The sequence below is a fragment of the Trachurus trachurus genome (genome assembly GCF_905171665.1).
Source record: "Trachurus trachurus genome assembly, chromosome: 12".
Taxonomy (NCBI): Eukaryota; Metazoa; Chordata; class Actinopteri; order Carangiformes; family Carangidae; genus Trachurus; species Trachurus trachurus.
In genome coordinates, this window is record NC_139908.1 from 28,836,489 (window position 1) to 28,854,698 (window position 18,210).

The 18,210-nt window shown below is 41.2% G+C and overlaps 1 protein-coding gene across 1 annotated transcript in view; it reads right to left on the bottom strand.

The window, feature by feature from the left end:
• Positions 1-3,068: 3,068 nt before the first annotated feature.
• Positions 3,069-18,210, bottom strand: part of atp8b1 (ATPase phospholipid transporting 8B1) — a 33,755-nt gene continuing 18,613 nt past the window's right edge. Inside the window, exons 11-30 of the mRNA XM_083983473.1 lie at positions 18,014-18,102; positions 17,668-17,858; positions 17,038-17,122; positions 16,132-16,255; positions 14,848-14,891; positions 14,422-14,578; positions 13,224-13,412; positions 12,724-12,836; positions 12,467-12,631; positions 12,037-12,148; positions 11,644-11,719; positions 9,711-9,843; positions 9,482-9,610; positions 9,239-9,395; positions 8,437-8,660; positions 7,097-7,180; positions 6,170-6,415; positions 5,855-5,993; positions 5,038-5,168; positions 3,069-3,685 (exon numbers count right to left, since the gene is read on the bottom strand). Of these exons, the coding sequence (XP_083839599.1) occupies positions 3,449-3,685; positions 5,038-5,168; positions 5,855-5,993; positions 6,170-6,415; positions 7,097-7,180; positions 8,437-8,660; positions 9,239-9,395; positions 9,482-9,610; positions 9,711-9,843; positions 11,644-11,719; positions 12,037-12,148; positions 12,467-12,631; positions 12,724-12,836; positions 13,224-13,412; positions 14,422-14,578; positions 14,848-14,891; positions 16,132-16,255; positions 17,038-17,122; positions 17,668-17,858; positions 18,014-18,102 (2,825 nt within the window). The 3' untranslated portion in view covers positions 3,069-3,448. The remainder of the gene's footprint in view (positions 3,686-5,037; positions 5,169-5,854; positions 5,994-6,169; positions 6,416-7,096; positions 7,181-8,436; positions 8,661-9,238; positions 9,396-9,481; positions 9,611-9,710; positions 9,844-11,643; positions 11,720-12,036; positions 12,149-12,466; positions 12,632-12,723; positions 12,837-13,223; positions 13,413-14,421; positions 14,579-14,847; positions 14,892-16,131; positions 16,256-17,037; positions 17,123-17,667; positions 17,859-18,013; positions 18,103-18,210) is intronic.

Here is an 18,210-nt window from a genome sequence, read left to right on the forward strand (position 1 = left end):
TAGCTCTGCAGTAAGTGGGTCCTGGGTTTGATTCCTGGGCCTGGGGCCTTTCTGGCTGGTGTTTGCATCTTCTCCTGTGTCTGTGTGTGGGTTCTCTCTGGGTTCCCCAGCTTCCTCCCACAGACATGCACACTAGGATGTTGGTGACTGTAAAATGCTAGGTGTGATTATAAGAGTGTAAAGTTGTTTGCTAAGATAGTCATCTAAATCTTATTCTTAAAAGAAGAAAGAAAAGACGAAAAGAAAAAAGTAGGTGTGGCAGTAGAACTGAAGGATGGTTCAGGGTTCACTACAGTTTGAGTTTCATCAAATATGATAGTTCAGGCCTAAGAAGGTACACTAGCCTCACAGTCAACTGTAAGTGGTTTATATATTATAATATTATTATAACTAGGCCCTGTTCCAGTGCAGGTTGCTGAAATGTTTTCCTTTAATAACACTTCACATAACACATAAGAGGTCCGATCAAGCTATCTTCATCTACCACTTAAAATTCCTGCTCCTGATCCAGATGTTTAAGCCGATTACAGACTCATATTCATCTTCCCGTTATCTCTAGAATCACATCTCTCCAGTGTTGGCTCCTTCTCCTCACCTACAAAGCCATTAATGGTCAGGCGCCATGGTAACCTGTGGGGCTCATAGTTTCCATTCATCCTAACAGATCACTTAACTCTCTCAATAGAAGTCTAACTTGTGGCTGAGTTCCTAAGAGCAGAATGTGAGGCAGACAGTTCAGCTGTCAGCTTCAGGAGGCAGACCCCCTGACTACATGTTCACCGATCAGGCCTAACATTCTGACCACCTGCCTGATATTGTGTCGGTCCCTTTTGCTGCCAAACACACAACAAACTGCACTGCACTGCATTCTGACAGCTTTCTATTCTGGATATTCTGTGACAAACTGTAAACTGTTTTCTTGTCTGTAACAACATCTATTGCACGTCTGTCTGTCCGTCCTGGGTGATGATCCCTCCTCTGTTGCTCACCCTGAGGTTTCTCCTGGTTTTCCCTGTTAAAAGGGTTTTCTATGGAGTTTTTCCTCAGTGGATGTGAGGGTCTAAGGACAGAGGATGTTGTTATGATGCCATGTAAAGCCCTTTGAGACAAACTGTTTGTAAAAACGGGCTATACAAATAAAATTTGCCTTGCCTGCCATGAACTGGTTCAGCAGTCTGAGCAACAGTATCTGGTCTGTTGGATGGGAGTACACAGGCCAGCCTTCTCTCCCCATGTGTATCAATGAGCATGTGGCCGCTTCACCACTGTTCCTTCCTTAGACCAACTTTTGATAGATCCTGACCTTTGATCAAATCCTTAAAGGAGACATATTCTGCCTCTTTTCCAAATATTAAAACAGTCCCCACATCACAGCTCTTTTCATCCTCTCTGAACAGCCCTGTTCAGAACGGCTGGTTTCAGTGTCTGTCCCTTTAAATGCAAATTAACCACTGCTTGCCCCGCCCCTTCTACTAGTACTAGGTAGGGGTGGGGTTATGCAAATTCAAAAACTAGTGACATCATTGCCAGACAACTGAGGGAACAGCTTGTAAAACCAACCTAGAGAGCCTGAAAATTACAGATTTTTCTGTCAATTCTCACATTTTGGGGGCCAGAAGGCAGGAAATATAATATGATATAAGATGTGATATTTCCGGGGTGGTGTTTAGCTCAGTTGGTAGAGCACCCGCCCCATGTGTTGAGGCTATAGTCCCCCCCTCCCATTTCCTGTCACTCTCTGTCCACTAAAGGCAAAAAAAAGCCCTAAAAAAATACTTTAAAAAAAAAGTGATATTTCCATAGTATGTCCCCTTTAAACTGCCCATTTTCCTGCTTCTACCACATCAACTTTGAGGACATGTTCACTTGCTGCCTAATATATCCCACCCCCCCAACTAAAAAGCTAAATAATGGTCAGCAGCATCAGAAATGAAAATTACCCAGAGGCATGAGTCACTACTAGAAAACAAAGACTGGTCTCAGATTGCTAAATGTGCCTTTGGCTTTTATTAACAACCACATGATAAAACACCATCATATGACACAGGTCCAGCTGCTGCTGGTGCAGCCTACTGCCTGTATTCATTCAGTAATAAAAAGATATGGTCTGTATACAGTAACACTAGCATGAGAAGGACACAGTAACAGTCAGGACAGGTGTATGACAGTTTTGGCTTTGCACTGTTCAGCAGATCCTACATCAGTTTATATGACTGAAAACACAAACATCTTCTTTATGTTCCTTGTAAACAACCAATGACACACACACACACACACACTCAAAATAAACAATTCTAATTTTTCAATTGCGTTAAAGAACTTATTTATCTTCCAAAGAGTAAAGAAAATAAAAAGAAAATAATTGAAACAGCTCTGTCCTGAACTTATTCCCTCATGAGAAATGAGGAAACTCTTTGCAAATAAAAACACATCAAAACATATCCAACATATGCTGCTGTGGGACAACAGACTAGAGCTCCTTACAGGTTCCTACTGGGTTAAACAGCACGTAAAGAAAAGAACAGACTGCGGGCTATAGGACAAATAATATTAGCATCAACTTAGAAAGAGGTACTGTATGTTTAAAGATTGGAAGGCTGAAATAGAAGTCGCTCAAATTTGAGTGACGACAACATCCTGTAAGACACTTGAGAAAAGATCACTATTCACAATTTGTGTTTAAATTAAGACACTTTATAACATCTTTGCATAGCCTGGCATGATAATATCCCACTTTTATCTATGATAAAACATTAAAAAGACGATAACAGGACATGTTTAGCTTTAGCCCACTGGTTTTTAGGTGTTTTCCTGTTCAATGGACGGAAATCAAACTAAACTTAACAGATGGTGTGTAGTTTCATGTAGCTAAAGGAGAAAGTAACTGGAATAAATACTTATTTATTCTAATAAAAACGCTGTCACTTTAAAAGCTTGGGCTAAACCTGAATGTCATACAGTTATCATACAGTATTAAACCACATGATGTCAGTGCACACTGACCATAAAATAAGGCTCTGTTTTAAAACTCCTGAGTTAAACAACATTGTCAGTCACACAGTTGCTGCATGACGTACCAACCTCAGAAATGGAGGTTGTGTCTTCGGTGAGCTTTTTTTTTTGGTTTAGTATTTTTCTTTCTAATGCCTGTTAACAGAGAGTCTGTGCATAGAGGAGGACCTGGATGCAGGGGAGTCAAGGTCACAGATTAGAGACACATTCAGCAGTGCTTCATTCCACATTCTGCAAATCAGGTTAACACACTGAGGGAAAAAGCTCCTCTTCTTCTGGAGCGTCGAGTTAAAGTCCGACCACCTGTCATTCTGCTCCTGGTGTCAACCATCTCAGCTGCAACTCCAGATAAAGGTGAAGACAGACCAAGTGTTCCTTGCACTTTCCCAAATATTTACAACCCCTCCAGCAACAGTTCAGCTCTGTCTCCACCTCTTTAGATGTTTTCCGCCTCTCTCTGGGGAACCTCCCTGATGCTGTCCTGGGGTCCGGCGAGGGTCGTCGGGCGCCGCCGAATGCTCCGGCCGGACGCGATGAGGTCGGCATAGCCACGGGAGTGAGAGAAGGCGTAGGCAGAGCGCCGGGAACGTTGGCCGCGCTTGAAGGCCGACGGCTTTTTCCTCCTCTCCTCCTCCTCCAGCTCCATCTCGTACTTCTTCCTGTTTCTCTGCACCTGGTGGATGATGGGAAATAGGCACGTACAATTAGAGAAGCACTGTTTGTCTGATACGGTGTTGTTTCCTTTCATGGCTATTTTAGTTTGAAAGTGTAATTTAATGGTTCAGTTAAGTCAACTCCATTTGTTGTATCTCCTCTTAATTAAATGTTTGGTTTAACACTTTCCAACCATATCTGACCATAAACTAACTTTTGTTACCCAACTCTTACCCTGGATTGGAAGTTTTAATTTTTGGTTTTGAAATGGTTGTAAACACATAATGCCAAAATGTTGAACTGTCGCTTTACGTGATCTCTTTTAAAATGCAACAAATTCGTCTATTGCTATAATCCCTATAGTTTTAGGAGTAGGTCCATTACCTTTCATTATCGGTGCTGGTGCAAGCTGTTTTTAGAACGGCGGGGCAGAGACGTGAGCTCGCAACGCAAAGCAGGCGTTTGCCTTTCCCTCATCAAACTCATCAAATACACAATCCAACAACTTCCCTCCCACAGTCAGACTCCATCACAACATTCAAATCCCAATTTAAAACCCACCTGTTCAAACTGGCACATTCCCTATAATCCAGACACTCTGCACTGCACTCACTTTTATCTTGATGTTTTGTTTGTCTTGTTTTTTATTGCTACTATGATGCTTCCACTCCTTTTTTGTAAAGTGACCTTGGGTGACTTGAAAGGCGCCTCCAAATAAAATGTATTATTATTATTATTATTATTATTATTAACTCCAAAACTCCAAAATGCAAGTTTCATAGTGTGGCGAATGTGCAGGTCAGAATTTTTTCACAAGAGCCTTTTGGCATTGTTGGATTGTGTATTTGATTAGTTTTTTTTTGTTGTTGTTTTTGAAGTATATTTTTTGGGCATTTTTGCCTTTATTGGATAGTATACTGTAGTATAGAGAGACAGGAAATGGGGAGGCAGAGAGAGGGGGGGATGACATGCAGTAAAGGGCCGCACGATGAGGGATTCAAACCAGGGCCGACTGCAGCGAGGACTGTAGCCTCTGTATATGGGGTGCCAGCTCTACCAGCTGTGCCACAAGACAAGAAAGCACCGTTTTGTGAGCAACTCACGTCTCTGCTCCGCCGAGCTAAACACAGCTTGCACCAACAACTAAAGGTAATGAACCTACTCCCATGACTATAGGGATTATGGCAATAGGTGAATTTGCCAAAATGTCGAACTACCCCTTTAAGAATGTAAAGAACCTTTTCTCTTAAACTGAAAATACTAAATAAAAAGTATCAAAAAAAAAAAGAATGTAAAGAACCAAATGGAGGCTGCCTGTCTAAAGGTTTCTCTGTGGACATGTTTAAATGTTAGAGTTCCCAGAAGCCTTACCTTGTCTCCTACTGAGGGCCAGATGGTTTTGTGGAGGAACTGGATACAGATGATGGGCAGCAGGGTGATGCCCACGGTCAGGATGATGGTTAACCACAGGTACGGCTGACGCAGAGCATTTGAGGCTGCACCTGCACACACACATAAAAACACAGACATGTTAGGAGAGTAGTGCAGAGGGCAGGGTCACATGTGGCACAGCCTCAACATAAATAAAGACAAACAGGAGAGGTATGTGACTCAGTGAAAATGTAAGTTAAATTGAGTGTGGTGTGTGGTAAAGGGCAGAGAGAAAACCGAGAGGAACCAGAAATAAACATTCTGAATATACAGGATCACTCTGGCTGCAGCAGCTGCTGAGGCTCAAGAGAACTGTAGTGTTGACACTGAGTAGGAGACAGGATACGAGGACAGAACATTGCTAACTGAAGCTGTTTGTTTTTTTAAATGAGAGCAAACTTTCAGATTGTAAACTGTAAATTGAGAAAAACTACAATTACTACAGGTCCCACCAACAGACTCATTGTTTTGTCTTTCTAGTTCACAACTTTACTGCTTTCTGCACAGTATCTGCCATCCCTTTCAGTCAGAAGCTAGCTGGAGACTAGAGCAACTGGGTATTCTCCAAATTTCCAAATGAATGCTTATATTGTTGCATATCTGTGTTGCATATCTGTGTATATGTGAATAGGCACCTGTTTAGCTAAATGAACTTGGTGGTGATAGTCAGTGTCGTGTTGTTTACAGCTTGTTTCCTGCTCAAAGTGGGCAACTTAAATACTATAAAGACACAACACATCCATCTTCTGGGACTGACCAGTGAAGGTGAATATTGAGGGGAAGATGACATGAATCCCGGCGCTGTGGATGTCAAACATGATGCCAAAGTAAATGGCTATGCTGCCCAACACCGCAAAGCAGTTGACGAAGGTCCAGTAGGAGGTGTCCAGAGAGATCTGACAGATGAGAGGTGAAGGTCAGCAATACAAGAAATTCATTACAACACTGTTTTCAGAACCTGAATGATAGATATAGACAGACTGATATTTCTTTGTCATATTTATTATTTGTTATAAATAACACAAAATAAGCATACTAATATTAGCATATGAGCATGTTCTGTGTGACCAACCTGCAGGTTGACGGCAAATACGAGAGACGAGGCGGTGACAACGGCAAAGGACTGGTAGTCAGAGGGGGCTTCTCCATCCTGCCCCATGGTCTGCAGGAAGGCTCCATAGGGGATGAAGAAGATGATGAGTGAGACGAAGATGCCGTGGAACAAGCTGATGAAGAAGTTCTTGTAGTTGAAAAGTGCCCCTTGTTGACCGGGCAGGTAGAGCTTCGGGAATTTCAGGCTGAGTTTGTCATTAACATCCTGCAATGGGAAAGGAAGAGGAGGAAAAGAGAGAGGAGGGGGTCAGTAACCAGAGGTCTGGATGAGTATTTCTCATTTGGGATTTATCACAACTATACATCAAAAAGCAGGACCATAATTATAGTCAGAAATAATATGTGTTTTACAGTTTTAGGCAAGGCAAGGCATTTTATTTATAGAGCGCATTTCATGCCAAGGCAACTCAATGTGCTTAACATAAAGACAAAAAAAAAAAAGAGAAGCATAAAACAGAATAAAAACAAACGAACACTAAAAACAGAGTTAAAAGCAGGAGCAAATAAAAGTAAAAGAAAAGAAAATAGATCAAGTTTAAGTTCTTAACAAGAGCTCAGCTATAAAGTTAAATGGGAAATAACAATAATGTTAATGAAAGAACAATCTTAAGAATGTCAAAACTTCACAGTAGTGCCAAATGCCTTTATTATTTTATTGATTATAAAGCATCATCATGTCTTAGCTGCTGCTGCTGCTACTGCCACTACTAAATGACACACATTCAGATCAATGCATGTACTTTCAATTACTGCACTGCATTTACAGAGAGCATAAAGCTGCAGTGTAGATATTTCAAATTATATTTATGCAAAAAGTGTAAATCAAAAAATACAATAATGACGCTGCTGTTGATGCTTTTTGTCTATGAGGAAGTTGTGTTTTTACCTGGTCAAGCAGTCCAACCAGTAGAACAGGTAAACTGCTGTAGCAGAGGTTGTAGAGGGTGATGAACCAGTTTTCATAGGCAATCTGCAAACAGGGAAACAGCTGTTGAGTGGAAACTGACACATACCAGGCCATGATGTCAGCTGATAATGACATCAGCATGATTTTTGATTTCATCTGTTGTAAAAAGGCCGTGTAACAACAACACTAACAACAGAGCCAACTCAATGACAAGTCAACAATCTCCCCCACTGAAGACCACAAGAGGGGACTGTGAGGTACAATTTAGACGCACAACATTTTCTCAAAACGTGTTATCAGTCCAAGGATGTATAGAATGGAACAAGTTACCCATTAATATTAGAGAGTGTCCGACTTTCAGGACCTTAAAAGCACAATTTACAGACTGGATATTAGACAAACAAACTTGTGAGCACCTGTAATCATGTTTAACCCGGGTTAAACATGATTACAGTTGTATGGCTATGGCCGGTGTGTGCAATAGTCTAGCATTTGTAGTTACTATGTGTGAATGTCTATGGCCGGTTCGTGTGCAATAATCAGTCAGGGTGCAATCATGTAAGCGTGTTTTTTTTTCAATTAATCATGTCAGTCACAGCTACATAGATATATATTTTTTTATAATTCAACGAACCTTGTCAGCCACATCTGTATAGATATATATATTTTTTATATTTCAATGACTCATGTCAATTGCAACTTACTGTATAGATATATATTTTTTTATAATTCAATGAATCATGTCAAGCACAACTGTATAGATTTATATTTTTATATTTAAAATGAATCATGTCAAGCACAACTGTATAGATATATATTTTTATATTTAAAATGAATCATGTTAATTCCAGCTATATAGATTATATATATTTTTTTTACAATTCAAAGAATCATGTCTAACCCTGTAACTATGTAAATGTACTTTTCCTGTTATCTACTGATCCTGGTCTTTTTGGATTTTTTATGTTAATTGTTGTATTGTTTTGGGGACTACGGATGTAATTTAGCACATGTGCTAAATCCAGTGTATTTACAGTGGGTACTCTAGCACTCACTGTCCATTAATATGCATTGTCCCGACCAAATAAACAAATAAAGTAAAGTAAAGGAGACCATGAGGTGTCATTGAAAGCTCAAGAAAAAGTTATCTTGAGTCATGTTGTTGTGCTCTGGATACTTTAAGTTCAAAGTCGACAGTGGACAGGGCTCATGTATCTAACACTCTTGACCAGGACGTCCTTCTGTTTACATCCTGAACCCATGCTGCTGCTGCTGCTGCTGCTGCTGCTGCTGCTGCTGCTGCTGCTACTGCTGCTGACCTGTGCCGAGTATCCGCTGAAGAAGGAGTACCAGAAGTGGACCAGGGTGAAGGCAAAGTTCTTGAAGAAGAAGTAACGCAGGAACTTGCACATTCGGATGTAGGACCAGCGGCCGTGCACCAGCAGGAGGCGCTGCAGGTAACGGAACTGAGCGAAGGCGTAATCACTGGACATGACGGCCTGCATCCCCTCCTGACCACTGATGCCCACACCGATGTCTGCAGCTGGAGGACGGAGGAGAGGCAGACAGGTTGGAGGAAATTCACTGATGGTTCATGTTACAGCCAGAACTAAATCTGCCCTTTAAAGGGATAGGTAAACATTTTGGCAAATTCGCCTATTGCCATAATCCCTATATAGTGATAGCTGTAGGTTCATTACCTTTAATTGTCTGTGCAAGCTGCTTTTAGATCAGCGGGGCAGAGACGTGAGCTGCACAGTACTTTCACATTTCCCTCATCAAACTAAATACACAATCCAAAAACTCCAAAATGCTCTGGTGGACAAGTTGTGACCTGCACATTCACCACGCTATGAAATAATCATGTATAATTATGTAACATTATGACACATGAAGCAAATACTCTGAACTACTTGCGCTTTTGAAAACACTCCACCCAGTAGCCGTGTCTGAAATGTAGTTCCGGTTACGCATTTACCTCGAAAACAACTCTGTCTCGAAACGTTACATTATTATTTCATAGCGTGGTGAATTAAGACTATAGGGATTATGGCAATAGGAGAATTTACCTTAATGTTGAACTATCCCTTTAACTTGGACCAAGTTGTTTCACATGCTTACTTTTGATCATGTTCACGTCGTTGGCTCCGTCTCCAATGGACAAGGTCACAGCCTTCTTGTATTTCTTCACCAGACTCACCACGTTGGCTTTCTGCTTCGGTGTGACGCGACAGCAGATCACAGCTTCACACTCACAGGCCATGTCCACAAAGTCAATCTAGAGAAAGAAAAAACGGATTTTTCACCACATTTGATCTGATGTAAAACATCACCTTGTAAAGAGTTGCATGAATTTAGTTGTACCTGTCTCATCTCTTTCTCCCATTCATTCATAGGCTGTCCGTCCTGAGGGCTGGTTACAGGCGGCCGCTTTCCAAGACGACGAAGACGCAGCCGACGGCGCTTCTTCTTCTTCTCATACAGAATCTCATTCTGAGAAAATAACAGCAGCACAAATGATGATCAGGATTAAACTTTTTCCAATGGAGGAGGAAACCTCTTCTGAACAACATTCCTCCTGACTGGGACTCACCAGCCATCCTCCGGTGATGATGAGAGCGTTTTTGCCGGGCTGGGTGAAGAAAGGCTCAGCAGGTGTCTTTCTTTTCCGACCAAAGTTAGCGGGCTCGTTCCTCCTGTTGGCCTGACGAATCCTCAGGTTCTCACTGGAGACACACAAACAGAGAATGTAACGAGGCACAGAAAGCTCACACCACATGTTGATTTGATACATTTTCTCTCAAGATTTCCACTTTACTTTTAGCACCTAACACATTTGCAAAAACCCCTTCTCTGTTTCTGAACGATGTTTCCCTGTTAGACCAGACTAGAGATACCCACATCCTTCTTCCTTGTCATCACTAAAACTGTAACTTGACCACTGACATTTCATCATCGACTGGAACTGACCATATTCACTTACATCATCACTCGGGCTGGGTAAACAAACCGTATAGCTGCTGCGTTCCTGGCTGCAAGCCGTACAAACGTCGGGAGTCTGATGAACTGCTTTCCTTTCTAGTCCAGTAATTTTATGAAAAAAGGTTGAACAAATTGCAACAGAATCAACAGACTGATTTTGTATCCTCAACATGTCCTGAGTGAGGGAAAAAAAGCCCAGAAGAATCACATTAGGGAAAGTTTCGAAAAAGACCCAAATATATCCCATTTATACGCATATTAATTATTTTTCTCACGTGAATAGGGTAACATTTGTAACCTTTAGATATCTCCATGAAAATTACTGAGTTGATTACTTACATTAGGACAAACAAAAAATGTATTACAAGTTTTTTGAAATTCTTTGTTAACATGAGCAAATTTGCATAAATTTGCATAAATTCCACCGTTTTGACGGCACATGTATATATGAAGTTGCTGTGGTGGTACCAGCATGAAAATTGGAATGAGTTGACTCCATCGGTCAATCGACAAGAAACCACTTTAAATTTCAAGGTGACTGCAATTTTTCAAGATAGCCACACCCTTAGTAGAGCAGGTATGACATTACGTATGGCTAATTTGCATTCATACAACACCTGATCTAAACATTGGGTATAGCAGGTGAAAATGTCTTGTTCAGTCTTGTTAACATATTACAGTTAAACAACTTAATATTAAGGTCTGAATGGAACCCATTTAGGCTATCAGGTGTTGTATGTATGCAAATTAGCCATACGTAATTGGATTATGCACTGTTTGCTCATACCTGCTCTACTAAGGATGTGGCTATCTTGAAAAATTGCAGTCATCTTGAAAAATTTTACCTTATTCACGTGAGAAAAATAATTAATAGGCGTATAAATGGGATACATTTGGGTTTTTTTCGAAACTTTCCCCTAATGGGATTCTTCTGGGCTTTTCTTCCCTCATTCAGGACATGTTGAGGATACAAAATCAGTTGAGTTTGCTTCAGTTGCAATTTGTTCAACGTTGACCCCTTTTTTGGCCTAAAATTACTGGACTATTCAGCTTCCCGGTCGATACAGATTAAAGGAAGGCATGGGTTGTTAACGTCTGAAGGGACATCGGGCCGTATTTCAAAGTAAAACGACATTTGGGTTAAAAACTGATTTGAATTAAGTTAGCCGGCACTAGCTGCAACAGCCAACGGTAACGGTAACATTATGTGACGGCGTTGAATTTTTTCACCTTGAGTGACGATGTTAGCAAAGATGGCGCACTGTGAATATGGCTAATGACATCACACGGGTGTTCATCACAGCTCCCTGCAGAGACACTTTACAGAGCTCTATCAAATGTTCATCTTTAACCTCTGCTGAAATGATGACTTCAGTCTGCATAGATCACAGCATTCAATAACTCACCATCCAAATGGCATGTGTGTATGTGCCCTTTGTAAACATACAGTGATAATTGGAGTAAAGTATAGAACATAGAGTAGGAGTACAGGTGGATCTTTTAATCATAGCACTATTTGAGATGGGACATTTTAATAAACTCACTTGACGTCTTCTCCGTAGTGGATCTGCATGTCGTCTGTCAGCAGTGAACAGGAGTATCCAATGTTTTCTGCCGTTTCTGAGGGAAAGGTGGTTCAAGTGAGGCAAGGCAAGGCAATTTTATTTGTATAGCCCGTTTTTACAAACAGTTTGTCTCAAAGGGCTTTACATGGCATCATAACAACTTCCTCTGTCCTTAGACCCTCACATCCACTGAGGAAAAACTCCATGGAAAACCCTTTTAACGGGGAAAAATTGGAGAAACCTCAGGGTGAGCAACAGAGGAGGGATCCCTCACCCAGGATGGACAGACGTGACATAGATGTTGTTACAGAGGAGTGAAAAACACAGAATGTGGCAGACAGCCTCTTGTCTGTAAGTCTGATGTGATGGTACCTTTTTTATCACCAGTCAGGACCCAGATCTTGATGTCGGCTTTGGCTAGTTGGGCGATGGTCTCTGGGACTCCGTCCTGCAGTTTGTCTTCAATGGCGGTCGCTCCAATCATCTACACAGAAGGACACTACATGTTAGATACACCTGAGGCTCCTTGTTTTGGATTTAGCTGAGGCATCAAAATGTATTCCAGTTGGATTTTTGTTTTTAAAACTCTGCTACAGATCAACCAGAGACTCTTAAAGGTCCATGGAATAAAAAAAATATAAATATAGACTAAAAAGATTAAAAAAAAAAAAAAAAAGTATTAAAAAACAAACAAACTCCACCATTGTTTCCAGTTTGCAGACTGCTGGAACATCAGCAGCATCTCTTTTTACAAACCCTACAACTACCTCAGTGCAGTTTTTCCAGTTTTTCCCCCACTCACCAGGAGGTCTTTCTCAATCAGCTCGTATACGCGGTCGAGGGCGGCGTCTCGGTCGCCCGGAGCCACCTGGGCTTCTTCGTGTTTCCTGGCCCAGACGTCAAACTCTGCTCTGCTGATGTCTTTGTAACACAAGCACAGCGTCCGCAAGGTCTCGTTGGCGAACTCCTTCAAAAACAAAGCACAGGCCAGGTTTCCTTCCACAGAAACAGCAACAGAAACACACTGGAGTTAATGAGAATAAAACCATGTGCACTAACATCCAGAGCCGTCTGGGTGGTCTCCGTGTGTTTGGAGTTTCTGGAGAGTCGTTCATAAATAACCGTGTCTGCTCCTTTACAGTAGAGACGAATACGCCCGTCAGGAAACCTCACTGAAAGACAGAGGACACAGGGGGAGAGTCACGGGAGAAAAGGTCTCACATCAAGACCTTTAAGTCCATCTTGAAGGTTTAAGTTTGTGTCTCTCGTGCTGAGGACACTGTCAACCACCCGCCAAATGTACTTTTTTCCACTTGCTTGCACAATGTGAGTGTCTGGTGTCATCACAGTACGTCTACTACAGGTAAAAGTCTGTAGTTTTTGACAAATACAACTTAAATAAAGGAAAACAGTGATGGCTGAGACTATTTTCAGTGGTGGATTCATTTACATTTCAAGGCCCGATTGAGTATTTTAGGCAGAAGGGTGGTTAAAGTGAGTCAAAACACATGTAAAATGTTTTTTTGTGTGCTTGTCTGTGTGTGTGTGTACACTCTTACAGATGATAGACATGCGCTTGCGGTCTGAGTTGAAGTCGAGCAGTGCCAACATCTCATACGTAGCCTCGTGATCCATCTCCTTGATGGTGATGGTGTCCTGAGTACGAGACAGGAACACGAAGCCGAAGTTCCTGGCTGCCGTCACCAGAGCGCCCTCATCAGGAGACGCTGCCTGGTACACCAGCTCACCTGACGGAGAGAGACGGAACGGTACGAGGTCACGTTGCAGCCCATCATTTGCGTTTCCATCCACCTTTTTTTATTCGCATTTTCAAAAATTGCGACTAAATACTGGGATGGAAACGCCAGAAATTCTAAAAAAGGCAGTAAATGCGCATGAAAGTTTTTACGCTTTGGGGGGGGTGGATTTGTCTGCGTATCGATAAAAGGAAAATGCGACTTTTTGTTATGGAAACAGGTTTTGCGAATTGAGCCGGAGTTTGTGGGTGAAGTGCTGCTGGAGGACAACTTCCGCCGACGTTCAAACCCCATGGTTCAAACAAATGGAGAACGACGCCCCGGTCTCCCAGCTCTCCTCTCTGCACTGCAACACGAACACACTCCGTAACCCGTAATCTTTTGTTTATGACGGTTAAAATTACACAAACACACACGTGGTAACATCGTATATGTTATGTAACGTTATCCACCGCTCCATTTATTGATTTTTCTCCGGCTTCGTTGTCAACAAATACACATGGTCTAGAGGAGCGTTAGCAAAACAGCGGAAAAACAAGGGGACTGTCACAGTTCCTACTGTCTTTCTGTGTAAATATCTCATGTTACAACATGAAAACCTGACGCTTATATTCAAGTGCAGCCTATAAATGTATTTTCTTTTCAAATTTAGCTGGTGCGGCTTATACTCAGGTGTGCTCTATAGTATAGAAAGTACGGTAAATTGTCCATGATGTTGAGTGTCAGCTGAGTGTCAGCTGTCAGCTGAGTGTCAACTGTTGTCATGGATACATTCACACTCTCTTATGACGTAATCTCACGGGGCACTCCTCCTCTCCCAATAATCACAAAACAATAACGAATGGAAACGGGCATAAATTCGCATTTGCTTTTTGCGCATTTTCACAAAATCCGCTCTTAAATTCGATACATTTGGATGGAAACCCAGTTATAATCAGCCATGGTGGCTACTGTTGACTCGTTCCACCTTAGCTCCTCTAAGAAATGCTTGCAGCGTTACCGTCTTTGTGCTCCACCATGACCGTGTGGCAGAGTGACAGTAGTTTGAAGAACTCTGTAGCCTCTTTGTCTTTCCCGGATCGGACGAGGGTGACCAGCGAATGATCCATGAACGGGAACTTCTTGTCAGCGTGGTGGTTCCAGCTCCAGTCCACCGGCTGGGAACAAACAGGAAAAGTGTTTTTGAAAATTACTGCAAAAATGATCACACTGTCCATGTTTGTGAAACAAGACTGATGTGATATTTTGTTAGTTCAGGCCGATGCAGATGATATTTCCTTTGTCTATCTCAGAGTTGTGCATTAACCATCACCTTCTGCGTTGTGTGTCAATATCAGTTTAAATTTGGGCCATGTCATATTTTGAAACTTCAATTGTCATTTCAGTCATCTTCTTTTGTGAATGAATTTGATAAGAGATATTTTACCCTTCCTCTGTCCAGCGCCACTCCCTCTGCAGTGGTGGGAGTACCTGTGGAGAGGACACAGCAGAGTGGAGCAGTGCATTAAGTCAAAACATAAACAACACACAGGGATGTAGCGCCGCATTATGTAATAATATGTAATACATTTTCACCTCATGGTGTAATAACGTCACATTTTGTAATAATCTGCCGCATTTTGTAATAACTTGTTGCAGAATTATTACACAACATGTGGGTGTTGCACTTTTTTAATGAAAAAAATGTGTCATTCGATAATATGTAACAACTTATTGCAAAATGTGGCAAAGTTTATTACATATCACGTTCAAGAATTTCATAACAAAATGTGGCAGATTACAAAATGTGGTGTTATTACATCATGAGGTGAAAATGTATTACATTATTACATAATGTGGCACTACAAGGAAAAAGGATTGCATTTAATAATGCTGTGAGAATTCTGCATCATATTGGATGCAGACACTGGTAGGCCACTGATTGTCATACCTGCACTAGTTTAAAGCACCATATCACCCAGCCCCAAGTATCTGACACAGATATAATGCAGGCTACATATTATGTACATATTACGTCTATTAAAACCAGCTTTTAATATTTGATTTAGTAAGAAAGATTTTGTGAAGGTTTAACCATTTCCTCTGATTTGACTATTTGACTTTTGCCATCATCATGTCAGTGCCCCTGTGTTTTTGTTCTTTCCTGTGAAGCAGACTGTAACCATGTGACAGACTGAGCTGTTAGCATTTACTACAAATCTTTGTACTGCATCTTTTGTTGCTGCTACTCAACAGACTGTTTGTTCTGCTCTTATCTAAATTCCACTTCTTTCCGCAACAGTGTACCAGTTTCTCCAAAGGGATCATTAAAGGCTCATTCTTCACCTCTCTGATAACAAAGTGCTGTTGGCCTGCACGGACGCAGTGAAAAGTACTCATTGCTTCATGTATCAAATGAATGGCATTGATTTCATGGAAAAAATAAATAAATACATTTAAAAAAAAAAAAAGCCTTAAATGTGTATTTTTTAATGTTTTCAGTACCAACAAGAAAGCTGTTGTTACAATAACAGAGCAGCAGGTGTCACTATTTCGCTTTAAGATCCCTTTCCACTTTTTACAGGTTCAATTACGGGGTTAAATTCACTGGTGCAGCGTACCAAAGTCTCTGTAATTCAGTATCTTTGTATCTTGAAGGTACAAACAATGGCAGAACCTCAGTCCGCTGTGTCTCATTAATGGTATCTGAGTGTATGAAGGTGGCAAGTACCATAACTCTGTCCTGAAATGGTGCACTTCTTGAACTGCATGATGTTCTGCGTCAGAGTTCCCGTCTTGTCGGAGAAGATGTACTCGATCTGACCCAGCTGCTCGTTCAGGGTGGTGGTCCGAGCCTAGAGAGCGTGTTCAACCAGAGCGTTCAGAGTCATGCACAGGGAGAGAAAACCACTGCTGCAAATCCTAGTGTCACTGTGAAAAGCTGTGTGACTAAATGACTTGAGGTCAGCTTACTAGAAAATTTCAACAGCATCTCACGGCCTCAACGGGACAATAAAGTTCACTCTGCTCACTCATCAGTATGCAATTTCAATGAAAAAGTGATCATATGATAGCAGCTGTATGATGCAGTGCCATCACCGATTAACATCATCGTAAAACTTTTTCATAAAACATGACAACATTTTAAGAGACAAACTGTTTTGTCATTGATCATACATCACAAGCACTTACAGTATATAAACATCTCTCTTTTCATTGTAAAGTAAATGTAAACAGTAAACTTGAAATGAAAATCACAAATGCTGCCAACAGTCATTTGCAGAATCATTATTATGCTACACTTAAATGGTAAATGGTCTGTATTTATATAGTGCTTTACTATACCTGAACGATACCCAAAGCGCTTTACAGTACATCACATTCACCCATTCACACACACATTCACACACTTAGCCTACTTGTTGGACCAGGTCTCTTATATCTTATTAAGATTTTACCTGAATACATATTAATGATGGCTGCTGCACAAGAGTGAATCTTTTGGTTGTTTGTTTGTCATTTTAAAACCTTTGTTTTTTCTTCCCTTAGAAAAAACTCCATTCTCAGGTGAACAGGATCAAAGACTGTTAAGAGAGAAGGAAGTCATTTTGAAAGCAGTATTAGTGTACTAATGTACCTTGGCCGGAGTGTCTTTCTCAGCGAAATACATCTGCAGGTCCCAGTTGATGAACTTACTCTGGCCCAGACGAATCACCTCCACACTGGACACAAAGCAGGAAAAAAGGAGAAAAACACTCAAAATAAGTTGTCAAAGTAGTGAGAATTAAAACTAATAGCACACTGAAGTGAACAACTTTTCCATAACATTGTATATCTAAAAATGTACAGCCGGGAAACCACAGAGTCACATGTACTGTGCGTCTTTAAGGCCTGAAGATTTAAAACTGCTCAGCTAAAATCCTGATGGATGTTTTGACCCAACAACATTAAATGACCTTGACAGGTTAATAACTGCTAATCCACAGAATGTGTCAAGCAGATATATGAGGTATCATTGTGTATTTTTAAGTTGGCCACATTTTGATTTCATTAGGATGGCATCATCAATCCGAGACAAAAAGCACATGCAGTTCAACATACATTGGTTTTAGCACATTCATCCCAAAGAATCCAGCATTTTCTGTCAAAAAGGTGTGAGATGTGTGTGTGTGTGTGTGTGTGTGTGTGTGTGTGTGTGTGTGTGTGTGTGTGTGTGTGTGTGTGTGTGTGTGTGTGTGTGTGTGTGTGTGTGTGAGGTTTAACTGACCTGACGTATAGTGAGATGGGCACCATGGTGTTGAGGACTATGATGTATCCCCAGAAGCTGAGGAAACCTCTGTAGGAAGCGTCCTGGTTTTTGCCGTCCAACAAATACCAGGATTTCTCGCCGATCTCATCGTACCAGAAGCTGTGACCGATGGCCAGACCAGCCGCGATCAGGATCAGGACAACAAAGATCTACACACACAGTGGGTATTGAAAATACACAATGTATTGGAACATATATCATATATAAACGGCAAAACCATAAATACACTGCATCAAAGAACAAGAGGAGAGATGACACGGATGAATGACTGTGATACTGATGCTCATGTGTGTTCAGGACTCACTGTGTAAACCATGTAGTTCATCAGCTCATCGATCTTGGTTCGCTTGAACCTGGTCTTCCCACTATTCCTCATGATCTTGGTGTCAGCACCTTCAGAAACCAAAACAGAGACATTGTAAACATAATGAGTCATGGTTAGTTTTCACTGATCACCGTGTTTCAAATCATTATGATCAGACTTAACCCCTTAAAACCCAC